Consider the following 17,679-nt stretch of genomic DNA (forward strand, 5'->3'; position numbering starts at 1 on the left):
TAATTTATGAATTTTCAGTAAACATTTTTCTCATGAGTCTCATTTGCATTCCTTTAAGGGATAGTTCACCCAAAAATGAAAGTTCTGTAATCATTTACTCATCCTCAAACTTTCCAAACCTGTATGAGTTTCTTTCATCTGTTGAACACAAAAGAAGATATTTTGAAGAATGTTGGTGAACAAATAGTTGCTGGTAGCCATTGACTTCCATTGTATGGGAAAAATACAATGGTAACCGTCAACTGTATGGTTACCAACATTCTTCAAAATATCTTCTTTTCTGAATGCATTCAGATTTGAATTGACGTGAGGGTGAGTAAACGACAGAAGTTTAATATTTGGGTGAACTATCCCTTTTAGATACATTATACATAACATATCATGCATATATCTATTTATTATATTATACTATATTATATTAGCAGTCAGCTGCTATTTTAAACCTACAGCTAATCAGATCCATCCAGATGTTTAACCACTGCACTGCCACCTGCTAATCAAAGCAAAATGCAGCATGTGTGCATTCATATATTTTGTTTTACCTGTCTGTCAGGTGTACCTGTGAGACTGGTGGGCGGAGAGAATGAGAGAGAGGGGCGTGTCGAGATCCTGGTGGGTGGCCAGTGGGGGACGGTTTGTGATGACGGATGGACGGATCGGGATGCAGAGGTGGTGTGCAGACAGCTGGGTTACAGGTGACTTCAACATTTCAGGGTCATCTGAGCAGCCTTCTAATGTTGAGTCATGTCATGCCATTCAGAAATCTTAATCAGATTACCTAATAAAATAAAGGTAGAGTAATTAAATGTTGACCATGTCATGAATGTGAAATTTCACGTACCCACACACACACACACACACACTAAAGCAGTAAACAAACTAAATGAGTAAGGTTTGATGACAAACTTTGATATTGGCCTGAAAGCATGACTTAGTTTTAATAGTTTAGGTTTGAAGACTTTATTGTCGGAAAGAAATTCGGATGAAATCTCACAAAGACCATATTTCAGAGCCCATTTAACCTCATTAAAACATATTAAATCACCTCAGTCTCCAGGAAACCTTTCCAGGCCAAGTAGACTTCAAAAGATTACTAAAAACCACATCAAACCACATTTCTATATTTCTTAACAAGTGTTTTTAGGCATTTCTAGCATTTACTTGTTGTTGCTAGCATTGATGTATCATGTATTTTAGATATGTTGTAGTAATGTGCTGAAACATGACTATTCTAATAAAAAATTTTCATGCAATATTACTAAAGCATTTTGATAAAGAATGTCAAACTTTGTGTTGTTTGGTTGTAACTGAGGAGAATATGCCGAAGAGAGAGAGAGAGAAAGAATTCCCCTCCTTCACAATAGATTTATTTAGCAATAGGTTCTGGTCTGTTTCATGAACAGTGTGTTTTTCTTGTTTGGAAGTGATTTAAGATCTTATACGTTCAGTTATGAATCATGCCTATCTGTTATCGTTGAGCTTGGGTTACAAAATTGAGAAGAGCGTCAGATTTACACACACTAATGTGATCATCACATTCCATCACACTCACCTCCTGAGGGGGGTCAGAGGTCAGGTTATGACACTGTAACTGATGCTCATATCTGATGAGCTCACTTCTGTGCTTGCCAGGGTTGTGTGTGTGTGTGTGTGTTTTGATATATGTTACTCTTGAGTGAATACACCCAGAGCCTACACAGATCTCTTATTGTTTAGTTTTTTAATATGTTTGTAGGTCCAATATCATTCACATTTAGACTGAGAAAGTGAAATAAACATAGCTTAATAAATGGATTCTGATTGGTGAACCAATTAATAATTAATTGGTGCTGTTATGCGCAACGTCATACATCTCAAGCTTTTATACAACAGCAGTGCTATTTTAAATTCAATTTTTATTTTCAGTTTTCACTTTCATTTTAGTTTTAGTCATTTTGGAATGTGCTTTTGTACATTTTATTAGTTATTTCTATTTATTTATATTTAAAGGTGTACTGTATTAAATTTTTTTGACTGTGCTAAAGCATAAAAATACCATAATATGTTTAAAGACATTTAGGAAACATGAAATTTAGAAAGTTCACATACTTGTTTCTCCGAAAAACAACAGCCAGTTATTCTACTTTGAAATGTGTGTCAGAATGTCTGTTTTTTTGTGTGTGATTCCGCCCACTGTCAGTTTATCCAATAGTATTTCAAAACCCCAGGTTGCCAGTTGGTGGAAAACAGTGTACTGCAGCCATCGAAGCCAGCAAACAAACTATGTCAGAGATAGCAGATTCTGAAAAAAATCAATTCATTAACTTACAGTTTAAGGCAGGGGTCACCAAACTGAGTCCTAGAGGGCCAGTGTCCTGCAGAGGTTAGCTCCAACATGTCTCACCTAGTTACTAGTATGCCTAGTAAGACCTTAATTAGCTGGTTCAGGTGTGTTTGATTAGGGTTGGAGCTAAACTCTGCAGGACACACCATCCCTTGAGGATAGAGTTTGATAACTCCTGGTTTAAGGCTTGTCGCCTTCCGTTGTTAACTGAACTCGCTCCTCTATCATCTCCGACCCACTTGAACAGGAGGGGAGTGAGACGTGAGAAGGAGTGGACGGGAGAAGCAACTCTCCAATATTTTAAATTTGTACTGCAGTACCCATTAGAACCACTGGCTGTCAATGCACACACTGCACTATAGTTGTTTTATTTTATTTCAGTGTCGAATTTTCATTTAAGTATTTTAAGTTATGTTTTTCAACTATAGTTTATTTTAACCTTATATCAGTTACTGAAAAAAATAATGGAAACATTTTAATAATTGTAGATTTAGTTTTAGTTAATAACAATTTTGAAACGTACAAAAATGTAACAAAATGTATCTTTTACTGTCATTCTTGTACAGTGGGCTGGCTAAAGCTCGTGTAATGGCATATTTCGGAGAAGGTGAGGGGCCTATTCACACTGACAACGTAAAGTGCACAGGTGGGGAGCTTTCACTGATTGACTGCATCAAACAACCATTTGGGACACACAACTGTCGCCATAGCGAAGATGCCGGTGTTATTTGTAACTATGGGTTACAGAAGGATTCTCCTGAGGTCAAAGGTGGGACATTCTCCTTCATCCTCTCATAGCTACAGCATTCAAATTATGTGAAACTGGCAAGGTTTAAATGGATATTTACCCAAACCTGTATGTATTTCTTTCTTTCACTGAACATGATTAAAACACTGGGGTAGTTTAGTAGTATCAGAAAAGTAGAATTTGCTCTAACTGTCTGAAAAAAAGCAGCGTAAACATCCTGTCTTAAAGAAAAGAAATTCATATGGTTTTGTAAAGACAAAGGGGAGTAAATGATTGGATGATCTGTTTCGTAAAGGCACATTAAAAGAACTGCAATTAAATGAACATTATTGAATTCACTGACTTAACTGTAATTGATGGTCTATAAAATAGACATTCTTAGAGCCTCATTTATACAGTGTTGTGTAGAAACCATCCTACATTTGATCTAAAAGCATCTTTTCTCAAATGTGTGTATGTGTGATTCAGAGAAAAAAACATATGCCGAAAAACCTGTGTATACCTCTCTTCCAGATGTGAAGTCTATAAATCATGAATGATCTTGAAATTGTTCCCAGATCTCTGCCTTGCAAATGCCTCTTAATTAATGTCATTAGCATATAAAAGTGCACCAGTCGACATCCAAATTCTTTACTTGAGAAAGGCTAGAAATGCTTAGATTTCCAATTAACTGCAATACTCTCCAAAAAGTGTGTACGTCTGCACTTTTCCAAGGCAAAGACCGTTTTAATAAATCTGAGCAATGACATGGATTTTAGCATACACACACACTCTGAAACGTGAGAGTATGCATGCTTTATAGATGATGTTAGACGCCACATCATGTAATTAATTAGATTACAAATAATTTAATCTACCATGACAGCCCTAATATAAATACATTACAGTAATAAGAAGGAGATTCCTAGGCTTCATAAAATATATATTTTTATTCATTTCTTTTGATTGTCTGTGAAATAAGACCAAGGCAGGTGTTCCTAACAGATTTCGTGAGATTCACTCATGAATGGATTACAGAAACATGTGTTTGTATTATGTTGCAGAGGCAGTGGGCTCCATGTGTGGTCTAAGACCCTCTCATACACGTCAGAAGAGAATAATAGGCGGGGAGAACTCGCTACGGTAAGCAGAGAGGGTCAAAATGTAACCAAACATTTTTGACATAACAAACAACACTTCAGAATAATTGTATATGTGGTTGGAATGAGAACATGAATGTGTTTGTGTGTGCGTAGTGGGGGCTGGCCGTGGCAGGCAGCTGTGCGCTTGCGAGGGTCTCAGGCAGATGGGCGCTTGGTGTGTGGAGCCACTTTGATCAGCAGCTGCTGGATTCTGACCGCCGCTCACTGCTTTAAGAGGTACACACAAACATAAATATGGACAGGTACATCTTCATTCTCTTTCACATTTGCAAGGCATAAATAAAGTCCACCCACCTACCCACACACACAAACATATACACACACTTCTTTGTTGCGTTTCCAGTTTTCCACTGTGACTCACACAGCTAGATAACACAAAATAGCCTGAAATACAAACAAAACATAATTCTAATTGCCCATTTTAAACAATAGAGCTTCTTCCCACACTTCCTCTAGTTATGTAATCATTATTTGTGACTTGCAAATAAACACTCTTAATCATTCCAGCTGCAAAACAAACATAGTTAATTCATAATTCAAATTCAGAGGCAGAGCAAGCTAACAATATTTTTTTCTATTCAGTACAGATACTGTATATAAGGAATCACCTTTCTGTTAAAAGATCAGGTTGTAATAAAACACGCTGTCAGCTGTACAGCACTGGTTGTTGCACATTTCCCTTGACATAATATGTTACATTGCAAAAAAAAAAAAAACAAATCTGATTTTTTTAAATTATTTTTAATAAATAAATAAATAATATTATTAATATAATACAATGAATTAATACATTTTAGTAAACTAAGCATCCTTAAAACAAAGTATAAATAAATATACTTGAAGCAAAATAACATAATTATGTAATAAACATCACAAAATATTTTATTCTTTCTGAAAGCTAATTCCCAAACATTAATATCCTGTTTACTATGTTTCAAATAAAATGTCAAAAGCGATAATACAATAATACAAAATATAAGCGCGAGGAACAAAGCAGACTCCAGATTGTGTAGGAAGCTGTTGCAATGAAGTAGAAGAAACATCTCGGTTACGTATGTAACCACAGTTCCCTGAATAGGGAACGAGATGCTGCGGTGACGTCACTGTATGGGAACACCTTCGGTGTGACGAATGTCTGAAGCCTATACCATAACGCCTGACGTACCTGATAGCTGGGATCCAAGGAAGCATCTGCTCAAGCGGAGAGAACCCGGGAGCCAGGAGCCGTCCTTACATCCAACTGTAAAACTTGATAAAAGTGCTCGGTGAGGACCATCCTGCCGCAGCACAGATATCAGACATAGAAGATCCACTGAGGGCCGCCTGAGAGGAAGCGACTGCTCTAGTGGAATGAGCTTTGACTCCTAGAGGCGAGGCGAGACCACGCGCCTCATAGGCTAAAGATATTGCCTCCACCAACCAATGGGACATGCGTTGCTTTGTGACAGCATGGCCTCTATTCTTGTGTCCAAAACAGACAAACAGCTGGTCGGACTCACGCCATGAGGCTGATCGATCGACATAAGTCTTAAGCGCTCTGACAGGGCAAAGACTTAGATCTTCTGATCCTGTCCCAGCAGGGGGTAAAGCCTCCAGGACCGTCTGCTGAAAATGAAAGGGGTTCGAAGCGACTTTAGGGACATAATTAGGCCTCGGTCGCAGCAATACCTTCACAAAGCCTGGTGCAATATCCATGCACGACGGGCGAAACAGCAAGAGCCTGTAAATCCCCAACTCTCTTGAGGGAGGATAAAGCCATAAGAAGAACTGTCTTCAAGGTCAGGATTTTATCCGGTACGGTTTCCAAGGGCTCAAACGGATGTCCTGATAGACCTTGCATTACAATAGATAAATCCCATGAGGGAACTCGCGCAGGGCGGAAAGGCCTCAGCCGTCGCGCACCTTGTAAAAAGCGAGAGAGACCAGCGGATGACGGCCCACTGAAGCACCATCCATATATACGTGGTTAGCTGAAATGGCTGCCACATAAACTTTCAAAGTTGCTGGCGTTACTCCATCAGAGAAACGGTCTTGAAGGAACTCCAGTACTGAAGCCACTGGGCAGTAAACTGGGTCTATACTACGAAAACCACACCAGGTCGTAAACAGCTTCCATTTGAAAGCATATAAGCGTCTCGTAGATGCTGCTCTGGAATTCATAATAGTCTCGGAGGTTTCCGCAGAAAGACCGGGACATATTAACTCACTCCGCTCAGAGGCCACGCCCACAGCTTCCACAGATCTTGCCTCGGGTGCCAAATCATCCATCGTGCTTGCGATAGTATGTCCTGTCTGAGGGGAATCTCCCATGGAGAGCCCACTATTAGACTGACCAGTTCCGCAAACCACGGCTGTGTGGGCCACCACGGAGCCACCAGCAGCAGCTGCTCCACTCTGTCCAGCCGTATCCTGGACAACACCGCTGGAATTAAACGAATTGGAGGAAAAGCATACAAGCTGGTCCTGGGCCAATCGTGAGCTAACGCATCCAAGCCTAGGGGCGATGGAGGGCATAGGGAGAACCACAGTGGGCAATGCGTAGTCGTGCTCGACGCGAATAAGTCCACTCTCGCCTCTCCGAATATCCGCCATAAAAGGCTCACCGTCTGTGGGTGTAATCTCCATTCCCCCTGCTCCAGAGTCTGTCTGGATAGCAGATCCGCTCCGACGTTCAAACGTCTGGGGACATGAACTGCTCGGATCGATAGAAATCTGTTCCGAGACCAAAGAAGAATACTCCTCGCCAGCCTTCACAGGGGGCGAGAGCGTAACCCTCCTTGATGATTCAGGTATGACACAACCGCCATGTTGTCTGACCTGAGTAGTACATGACGGCCGGTCAGCAGATTTGAGAAGTACTGGAGAGCTAGAAAAACCTGCCAGTAGTTCCAACCTGTTTATGTGCCAACCGCGTTGTGTCGCTGTCCACACTCCATGAGCTGGGCGCCCTTGACAAACAGCTCCCCAAACCGGTCAAAGACGCGTCCGTCGTGACAGTCTCTCGGGAAGCACAAATCCCCAGCTGAACTCCGGCTAGAAGGAACTCGGTTGACATCCACTGTTTTATTGACATAACACACCTCCGTGTCACCGAAATCGTACGATGCGGAAAACAACGGGGTGAAATGTTCTGACTTTTCGTCCACCACTGAAAAGGGTGCATGTGAAGTAAGCCCAGACGAATTACAGGGGATGCCGCTGCCATCAGACCTAACAGCCTGAGACACAAACTCACCGTCACTGTGCGGCCTACTTTGAAGTGACGCACGCATGACGTGAGAGACTGAACGCGCGGGAGAGATAGTCTGGCTGTCATCGCGCGAGAGTCCAAAATCTATTCCCAGAAAGGTTATCCGTTGAGAGGGGATTAAAGCACTCTTCTGGAAATTCGTGCATAAGCCCAGGCTGCTTAAATGATTCAGCACTAAATCTCGGTGAGAGAGTGCTTGAGTCTGTGATTGAGCTAGCACCAGCCAATCGTCCAAGTAATTCAACACAACGAACGCCCTGGAGCCGCAACGGGGCCAGAGCTGCGTCCATGCATTTTGAAAAAGTTCGGGGAGCCAGGGCTAAGCCGAACGGGAAGAACACGGTATTGATACGCTTTGCCCTCTAAAGCGAATCTGAGGAACTTCCTGTGTCTCTTGATGATCTGAATATGAAAATATGCATCCTTCAGATCGATCGTGACAAACCAAGTGTTTGGTTGAATCTGAGACAAAATGGACTTTACCGTTAACATCTTGAATTTGCTCGTCCTGAGTGCAAGATTCAAACGGCGTAGATCCAATATGGGTCGCAAACCGCCCCCCTTTTTTGGGTACAACAAAATAGCGGCTGTAAAAAACCTGACTCCATCTGAGAGGGGGGTGTACTTCTTCTATAGCCCCTTTCCTCAGCAGAGCTGTCATTTCTTGCTGCAGCACCGCGACTTCCTCTGGTTTCACAACCGTGGGAAGAATTCCGTGGAAAGGAGGCGGGCCTTTTCGAAACTGAATGGTGTATCCGAGACGAATCGTGCGTAACACACATTGCGAAATGCCGGGCAAGCGTTCCCACGCGGCCCGAAATAGCGTCAGTGGTTTCAAGGTTTCTGCCTTTTTCAGCGTTTTCATACGCGTTAACATGCCCGAATACGGAAAGCTCGCGGCGTCCGTAAGCCGGGGAAGCGCGTGCGTCAAATCCGTTGCATCTCGTTGTGTATAATCCTGAAGCGTGTCTACGGCAGGAGTTAATCCAACAAGATGAACATCGGGCTCTGCCGCTAGCGAAAAAGCGGCGGCTGTATGAGCCGTCATAAACGGGCCATCTTTGCCAGACCCTTGTAGCGTTCCTCGGATTCTGAAGGCTGAATCGCGCAGAGTGTCTGAGGAAACGCCTGACATGGTTGCTCGATCCAATGCTGCTCGAAGCGCCTTTTGCGGCGAGACAGTCAATGTTAGAGCGTGGGGACTGCAGTGAGAGGGTTGGATGCGCGAAAACGGTCCAACAGCGCTCTCTAGCGGAGGGAACAGTCCCTGGCAAGCAGCGAGAATATCAGGAGCTGCTATTAGGAGCCCGAGAGCGAGAGGCATTAGCCGTCGAACTCAGGTCTAATCTTTTCCGCTGTCGCTGGCGAGCTGGTGGAAAAGCCTTAGGACCCCAGTCCTTACGAGGGGGCGCCATAGGTGAAGGCTCTTCCCGTGAGGCAGCCCGTTGGCGGTTTGAAGAGGTTGAACGAGACCGCGCGGGCGCCTGCCGCCGTTCAGTCTCTCTGGGTCTGCGTGGAATCAGCTGGCGGAAAGCGGCTGATTGCTGTTTCGCTGCCCTAAATTTATCCACCAGCCGACGTAACTGCCTCTCCAAACAAACCGTCCTTAGAAATGGGCGCGTCCATGAGAAAAGATTTATCCCTTTTCTTTGATATCGGTGAGATTCAGCCAAAGGTGGCGCTCAACCGTAATCAAACCAGCCATGGAACGGCCCACTGCCCGAGCAGTATGTTTGGTAGCGCGTAGCGCCAAATCCGTTGCTCGACGCAGCTCTTTCACAGCCTCGGGTGTGATGCCCTCCCCCTCGTCGAGATCCTTTAAAAGCTCCGTTTGGTAGGCCTGGAGGACCGCCATAGAGTGGAGCGATGCGGCCGCCTGGCCAGCAGCCATGTAAGATTTCCCGACGAGGCTAGACGTGACTCGACACGCCTTCGAAGGAAGGGGGGGGCGAGACTTCCATGCCGTGGCCGAATTAGGCGCCAGATGTTCGGCGAGAGTCTCTTCAACCGGAGGCATCGCTGTATAGCCACGGTTCGCCATATCAGAAATGGTGGCGAAATCCGCAGCCGCAGCGTTCGTGATGCGCGCCGAGTAGGGCTGCTTCCAGGACCTCGAAACCTCCTAGTGGAGGTCCGGGAAAAAAAGGCAGGGGCCTACGGGGCTGCGCAGGAGCACGACTAGTTAAAAAAAACGGTCGTCCAGCTTAGATGAAGGTTGGGCCTCGGCCTTCTCAACCTCCCAATCCAGTCCCAGCTTACCCCACCGCACGAGAGACCACATCCAACAGCTCGCTGTAGGAGGGGGGGAAACGCGCTTCTCCTGTCCGCTAGGAGGGAGAGGGCTGTCCGTATCTGCCACGAAGTCCTCAGACTCCGAGGCCGCGGTGGGATAAGACGTCGTCGTCGAACTGCCCACAACCGAAGGAGATAGCATCGTATGCCTCCGGGGTGGGCTGTAAACCCCCGTCCGAGAACACAACGGGTTCGACGAAGGTGGCATCCTGCACTCGGGTAGGGGAGAGAGGCGAGCGATGTGGAGAAACTCCAGCGCCGCGCTGTCGTCGTAAGTGAGGTCGCACATGTCTCCCCAAGCCATCGCCTCGTGCGGTGCCTCGGCAGCCGCAGAAGCGACACGGCGGGGGTTAGACGCGGGGGGGGGCGACCTTGGAAAACACTTCTACCCTCGAGCGCAGTACTTTAAGTCGCAGGCCATCACAGTGGGGACAAGAGGAAAGGCCACTAAGCGCAGACTGCGCGTGATGTAATCCCAAACAGACTACGCACCTTTCGTGAGTGTCTCCCTTAGTGATGAACCTGGTACACGGTTCCTTGCACTTTCGAAAGCTCATCGCGTCCGCGAAGAGGAGTTAACACTGCTCGAGAAAACCGCTATGAACGCGAGATGATTCCAGGGCACAGATGATTCTCTTTCCTGAAGGAAATGAAATCTGAGCGAAAATAGCGCGCGGCGCCCGGGTATACGATGCGTACGCATGCGTAGGGCGGTGCCAAGCGCTATTTGGCCAATAGGATTGGCGAGATGGTATAGGGCTTCAGACATTCGTCACACCGAAGGTGTTCCCATACGGTGACGTCACCGCAGCATCGAAGTGACCTATGAAAGGGAATTTTCTTTAAAAAGAATCACTGTAAAATTCCTCTGATGACACTCTGTTGAACAATTCATCAGTTAACTCTTTTTAACTCAGTACTGCAGGGGCTCCACCAATTCTACAAGGTAATTTTTACAATATGCCATGTATAATTTATTATATTAAGAAAATCTCAAACAGCTTGAGTTACAGTAAAAACTAAATTTCATCTAAATGTTTCATTTTGTCTCTCAATATGTTAAAATGTATTACAATTTAGTTACAATTTAAATAAAATGTAAAAGTTAAAGGGATAGTTTACCCAAACAAAATTAAAATTCTGTCATCATTTACTCACCCTCAAGTTGTTCCAGACTTGTATGAATTTCAAACAGTCTCTGGTCCCCATTGACTTCCACAGTATTTTTCCCCTACAATGAAAGTCAGTGGGGACCATCAGCTGTTTGGCTATCCACCTTCTTCAAAATATCTTCTTTTATGTTCAACAGAGCTCATAAGTTTGGAACAACGTCAGGGCAGCTAAATGAAGTCATTTGTGTGATTGACTTCATCTATGTCATTTTTACCACTGCTATCCTGAATATTTTTTTATTCCAATAGAGTCAAAGTCTGCAAACATCTCTCTTTTCCTTAAAAACTGCACAAATGTGGCCTTTCTTCTGCATTCTTCTTCTGGATTTTGGAGCACTCTGGGCAAACTGAATCATTTGCTTAAAGTATTTGAAGAAAAGATAACCCACATTTAACTGTCTATATCTGTATATTGTCAGATATTATGGATAAGGAGAAACTCTCAAGAGAAATCTTAAGTCTCAAGCTCAAACAGGGCTGCAGGGCTGATGTTTTGAATATTGTAAACTTGAGCGCCTGTTGCTAGGCAATGATACATCCCATCCATCCCAAAATTACACTACATGCAATTAGCCACAGACCCTTCATGCATCGTTTGATGAGTTTTCACCAGAGGGATAAAATGTTATAGCTGTTCACATTAGGGAAGAAGAATAATAATAGTAGGCCAAAGGAAAAGCAATAAAAACATGTCCACACAAACACTTCCTGCTTCCCATAAGTACCAGTCTGGTAAATGATCTGTCTTCAGTTCAGTCCAGACCTGTGCTGCACTTCCACATTACTGTGAAAAATGTACGTTAGTGGCAGTTTCCTAAACCATTTAGGGTTTCATTTAAAAAATAGGGTCTCAGTAGAGACTTTGGCAGTGCGAGCGCTTTAAGTAAGACTGAATCTGTTTTTATCAACCAGTCCAAGCACTGAGCCTTCAAAATATGATCCATGACATCAGACTACTGCTAAAGTTTCCTCTCGTTACATGCTCTCCCTCACACACACACACACACACGCACATAGCTATAAATCCTAAAAGCTTTGTGGCCCCCTCCCTCTTATTCCTCAGACACATACACTCACTTTTTTCAAGAATGCAATTAATAGCATGCAGAACATCATAACAGTTGTTTTAAATCATTTGAGATCATTTAGCTCAAGAGGACTAAAGTTAGTCTCTGAGTTTACAGAGAGTTACATGACATTTGTGCATAAATAGCATGTACAAACACACACATACACACATACACATTAGCGCTAAACTATTTTTATGCTGTGTGCACAGTTGTTGTACAACATTAAGTAAACTCTGGGGTTACAAGTGGCAGGGTATTAAAGGATTTGGAAAGCAATACGCTAATGACAGAACTTCTGTAATGTTCAACTGAGGAGTTTGAGAGCTGTCAACAGGTCCAGCTTGACTAGTGAGCAAATACCGATTCATAGAGTACTGAACTACTTTATCAGTTATCGGCCGGTTATAGAGATTTTTTTTTTCGGATCAGCTTAAATTGGATATTTCATTGTGAAAGCTCATTTTTACTATTTCTACATTCAAATTCCATTTGATGTCAGATTAAAAATGCCCATTTAAAGTTAATCTTTTTTTTTAAACAAAAAAAAACGAATAATTTAGTAATGCTGTTAGAAGTTTAACATTTAAAATTGTGATTTCCAGGCCTAAAATAGTCATTAGTTGAACTACAAACTTTAAAAGGAAAAAAAAGGAAAGAAATGGTCAGAAATGTTATTTAACATTGCTGTATAAACCTAAATACATAAATTTATACCAATACATTTTATAGGTTACATCAGATGGAAATCGCAGGTCACCAGACTTTAGTTTGGGGTCACTAAGATTTTTAAAATAGAAAATAATACTTTAGCAAGGATCCATTAAAAGGATTAAAAGTAAAGACATTTATAATGTTACAAAAGATTTTTATTTCAAATAAATGCCGTTGTTTTCAACTTTATAATAACATTGATTCAACATTATAATAATGAGAAATGTTTCTTGAGCAGCAAATCAGCATATTAGAATGATTTCTGAAATTTCATGTGACACTGAAGACTGGAGTAATGATGCTGAAAAATCAGCTTTGCATCACAGGAATATATTACATTTTAAAATACAAAACCGTTATTTTAAATAGTAACAATATTAAGCAATATTGTTGTGTTTTTACTGTATTTTTTTCTTCAAAAAAACCCATCACTGTAAGTCATTAATAACTGATTCATTATCATTACCAAAATAAAATACATTTTACCATAGACTACTGGTCATAGGACGGTGGAGAGGTAACTGCAAACTATAGGAGAATGGGTGGTGGTAGTTATTGGAAGATGATCCAGATTCAAAGCTGGGTTCAAGTGCAGCATGTCAGAGAACTGCCTGCTTGGCCGTGTCTCAGACGGAATAACCTTTTAATAACCTCATTGAGATCAGTACTACAGTAAGGATTAAAGCTGATTGGGAGTCTTAGAAGTGTCATATATACAGTGTCATGCTCAGAACTGCCCTTTCCAGAACAAGGCTTTGGGAATGTGCTGCTGATCCTTCTGGCAGACCAAGAGTGTCATTCCGGACAGGGCAGATCCTTTTTCCAGAAAAGACCTGACTGTGTAACGGGACACTGCGGTCTCTCTCTCTGGCACCACATACATATTTCCGTTATGTTACACAGCAATGGTTTCAATCACTAACAAGCAGACAGGAGGGCGCACACACACACGCTCACAGTATATATAGTATTCTATGAAAATAAAAATACCCCCAAATATAAGAATCCTATTACAAGGGACCCCCTTATTAAAATATTGTCATCTACAGTATATTTGTGCATATTTTCATGGTTAAAAAGAAACATATGAAAAAATAAATAAAAAGTATATTATATATATATATATATATATATATATATATATATATATATATATATATATATATATATATATATATATATATATATATATATATATATAATTATTATTATTATTATTATTATTCAAAATATTTAGAAAATATTTATGTACTATTAAATTAGCAGACATTGTACACATCATTAGAATACTGTTATATGTATAAAAAGGAAAATAAGAAAAATAATGAGGAAAATAAAACTGTGGCTGTCAATCAAATTCAAATGGGAATAATCACATGTTTTTCTTATATTTTATTTCATTTATATTATTTATATTAATATTAATATTAATATTTTTTAAATATAAATTTATTTATTTATATATTTAAATATATATTATGTAATTTACTATATAATGATATATAACATTTTTATGTATACATAAATTTTTTATGTATATTTCTTTTTAATGTTTCCATTGGTCACCTTGTAGCCCCTTTGGGTTCCTCAGAACCTACGTAGTTTGAAAACTTTCTTTGAAGAGTTATGTCAGTCTCACCAGTAAAGAAAGCTTACAGTTTTAAAGACGGACAAGCACTGGAGACTTTCCCTTTCATGCGAAGACCTTTGTGGGTGTGATGTCATGGTGTTGGGTTTATGGAATAATAAAACTGATTGTGAGTGTAGTTTTGTAAGCGTGTGTTTGTGTGTTTGAGTGCACATGGTTTGGCTTCGGGTCCATAAGATCGGTTGACATGAACTTCCTGAGGAAGGGACCTGATTTGTCATGTGAGGGCGTTTGTGAGTGGCACATCAAGAAGTCGTAAATCGTCCTCTGATAATGTGTTACACTGCTGTGCTGTGTCCCTTATGTGTTCGGTTCAGTTGCATTCAGTCTTGCTGAATGTGTTCTGTTTGTATGCCCCTCTCTCTCTTTTATTTTATTGCTTTATTTGGGCTTTATAGCAGTGTTAATGGCCTATGCTATTTTGTCCAAATAAATGAATAATTTAACACCAAAATCAGTCATGCAAGAAAATTTTGGCATCACAAGCAGATATTAATTTTAAGATTGGAAAAACACATTAAACAGTGTTATTAGTGTTTTTAACTTGAAGTGAGTGTTAGATGATGGCAAAGGTAATTTAGATGTAAAAAAAGTGAATAAGCTTGCACAAATATCTATTATTGTCTGATATACACTACAGTTCAAAAGTTTGGGGTCAGCAAGATGTTTAAATGTTTTACGAGTTTTAAATGCTCAGCAAAGCTGCATTTATTTAAACAAACAAATGCTGCAAAAAAAAAAAAAAAAATAATATATATTATATATATATAGCTGTTTTCAGCACCAATATTCTTTTAGTCTTTAGTGTCACATGATACATTAGAAATTATTCAAATATACTAATCTGGTGCTAAAGAAAGGTTTCTTCTGGTTAATATTTTGTGTAGAAACTGTAATACATTTTCTTAAGAGTCGTTGAATAGAACGTTTAAATGAAAATGCATTCATTTGAAATAGAAAATTATAAAGGCTTGTCACTTTTGATCAATTTAATGCATCCTTGCTGAATAACAGTATTAACTTTGTTTTTTTTGTTTTTTTTAAATCTTGTGACCTTTTTAGTATATATCCAGTATCCACCTTAATTAAAAATAGTCTCATAATATCAGTTGGCAACAATATATTGTGCATAAAAACAGTTCTGTTAATCACCATTTGTTAAAAACTAGTCATGGTTATTGGGCAGTTAGTGAGGTCTTTCCAATAAATCGGACAGTTACTAGTCTGAGGTTTAGTTATGGGTCTGGTATGTGCTCTTTCTTAGGTACGGTAACAGTACTGGGCTGTATAAGGTTCGTGTGGGTGATTATCACTCTTTGGTTCCTGAGGAGTATGAGGACGAGTATGGCGTGGAGAAGATCGTCCTTCACCCGCGCTACCGCTCTGACAGCAATGACTACGACCTGGCACTGGTGCGTGTGTCTGGCCACAGAGCTCACCGGGGGGTCCCAGGCCACTGCGTCACGCTGAGCCGCTCCGTGCTGCCCGCCTGCCTGCCAATGCGGAGGGAAAAAGTGCCAAAGGGCATTGCCAACTGCTACATCACAGGCTGGGGAGACACAGGTTGGAGATGCCATGAAACACACACACATTCATACACTCTCCATACATACTTCTTTAAAACTAAAGAAATGGATGCAGACCTGATTCGGAGATAACTCTTTAAGATCGTTTACTATTTAAGACTGCCAGTCATTCTTGAAATGAAGGATGCTTTAAGCATATTTAAAACAAGAACTAAAGTGGTGTGTGTAAATTAGAGGTGTTTTTGGCTCCACTGAATAGCGCAGGCTGACAGACACAAGATGTGATCAGACAGTGTGAAAGCAGAACTGACAGTGATAATCACACACTGTAAGATATCAGAACCTTCATTCTGTGTTCTGTCTGAAACAATCACTCTCTCACTGCGTCACTCTCACCCACAGACAGGCAAACAGGACATGTCAGTTAAAGCTTTTCGTAAAATGGTGTGATGATATTTTCAGTTTAATTATTTAACAGATGCTTTTACCCAAAAGATGTACAAATGAGGAAAAGCACGATCAGTTTCAGCAGTACTGAATTTCAAAAGTAAACCAAAGTAGTACAAAAGCAGAAGTATAAAGAAAAACAATTCAGTGGGAAGTGCCCTTATTCACGAAAACGAAGTGCACTTCAGCATAATTTTAAAAAGAGTGCTAATTACAGAAATAATTTACATTAAAAGAATATACTCACAATAAGTGCAAACTGCATTTAATGTTTTTGGACACCACTTTATTGCATGTTAATTAATCAGTTCAATTAAATGAAAATGCATTATAATTTAAATTGATATTGTTTTTGAGTGTTTTTTGAATCACTTATGTAGCACTAAAGTACATCTTTACATGTAATTTTATAATTACTGTTGTATGGTTAAAATGGTGAATGTACTGACAAGCATTTATGGTAAACTAAAATATATTTTAAATAATGTAATTTATATTGAAACTTGTATGTCATGTATTTAAAAAACTAACATTTGTAATGATGAAATTGTAATTTAGTATATTAAAATACTATTTTAATATTACATTAAATGTAATACTGAATATTTAATTTGACATTATTATAAAGTGCACCTTTGTGTACTTAAGTGAGTTTAGAAGCAGTCACGAAAGTGTAACCTTCATCTACACTTTAGTGGGCTTTTATTTCATTTTTATATTATCTGCAGGTAGTGTCTTTAAAGATTTGAAGTACACTAGAAAGGGCATGTTTAGTAAAATTGAATACAATTAAAAGTGTACTTTCCCCCCCACAATGCCTCAGACTAAGGAAAAGTTCACCCCAAAAAATTTTAATGCATTTCAAATTCTGTTATTGTTCACATGTTGGTCCAAACTCGTGTGCTTTTCTTTATTTTGTGGCACACATAAGAAGATACTTTGAAAAATGTAACAACTGCTGTCATCCATAAAATGAAAATCTGTGGGTTTGAAAACAAAATTTTCATTTTTCAATGAACTATTACTTTAAGATCATATGTGTTCTTGCACATAGCTCATCTATTCAGAGTTTAGATTCTGAATGATTCGTTTTACAACAAAATGTTTGTCCTGACATAACGTAATGTACAAAGGATAACTAATGTGTTATTACAAAGTTGTTTAGAGTGCAAAGTTCACCCATTTAAATGGAAAAACAAATTTCACTTGATCCTGAACAATATACATCTGTATTTAGGCAACAAGTATGGAATTTTTAAACAAAAAAATTTTATCAGAATTGGTAGGAAACTGCTTAATACAAGATAAAACAGCTTTTGCGTTTTTGATTTTGTGTTTGCTGAACATGTA

At 40.2% G+C, this 17,679-nt stretch overlaps 1 protein-coding gene across 2 annotated transcripts in view; it reads left to right on the top strand.

The window, feature by feature from the left end:
- LOC109079326 (serine protease 12) overlaps window positions 1-17,679 on the top strand; it is a 32,720-nt gene that overhangs the window by 13,103 nt on the left and 1,938 nt on the right. For both annotated transcript variants that reach the window (XR_006162653.1, XM_042776859.1), the window contains exons 8-12: window positions 554-695; window positions 2,890-3,092; window positions 4,115-4,193; window positions 4,307-4,429; window positions 15,621-15,919. Coding sequence is in view for 1 of the 2 variants with exons in the window: in XM_042776859.1 (XP_042632793.1) it covers window positions 554-695; window positions 2,890-3,092; window positions 4,115-4,193; window positions 4,307-4,429; window positions 15,621-15,919 (846 nt within the window). In the remaining variant the exon portion in view is untranslated. The remainder of the gene's footprint in view (window positions 1-553; window positions 696-2,889; window positions 3,093-4,114; window positions 4,194-4,306; window positions 4,430-15,620; window positions 15,920-17,679) is intronic.

This window comes from Cyprinus carpio, chromosome A1 (genome assembly GCF_018340385.1).
Source record: "Cyprinus carpio isolate SPL01 chromosome A1, ASM1834038v1, whole genome shotgun sequence".
Taxonomy (NCBI): domain Eukaryota; kingdom Metazoa; phylum Chordata; class Actinopteri; order Cypriniformes; family Cyprinidae; genus Cyprinus; species Cyprinus carpio.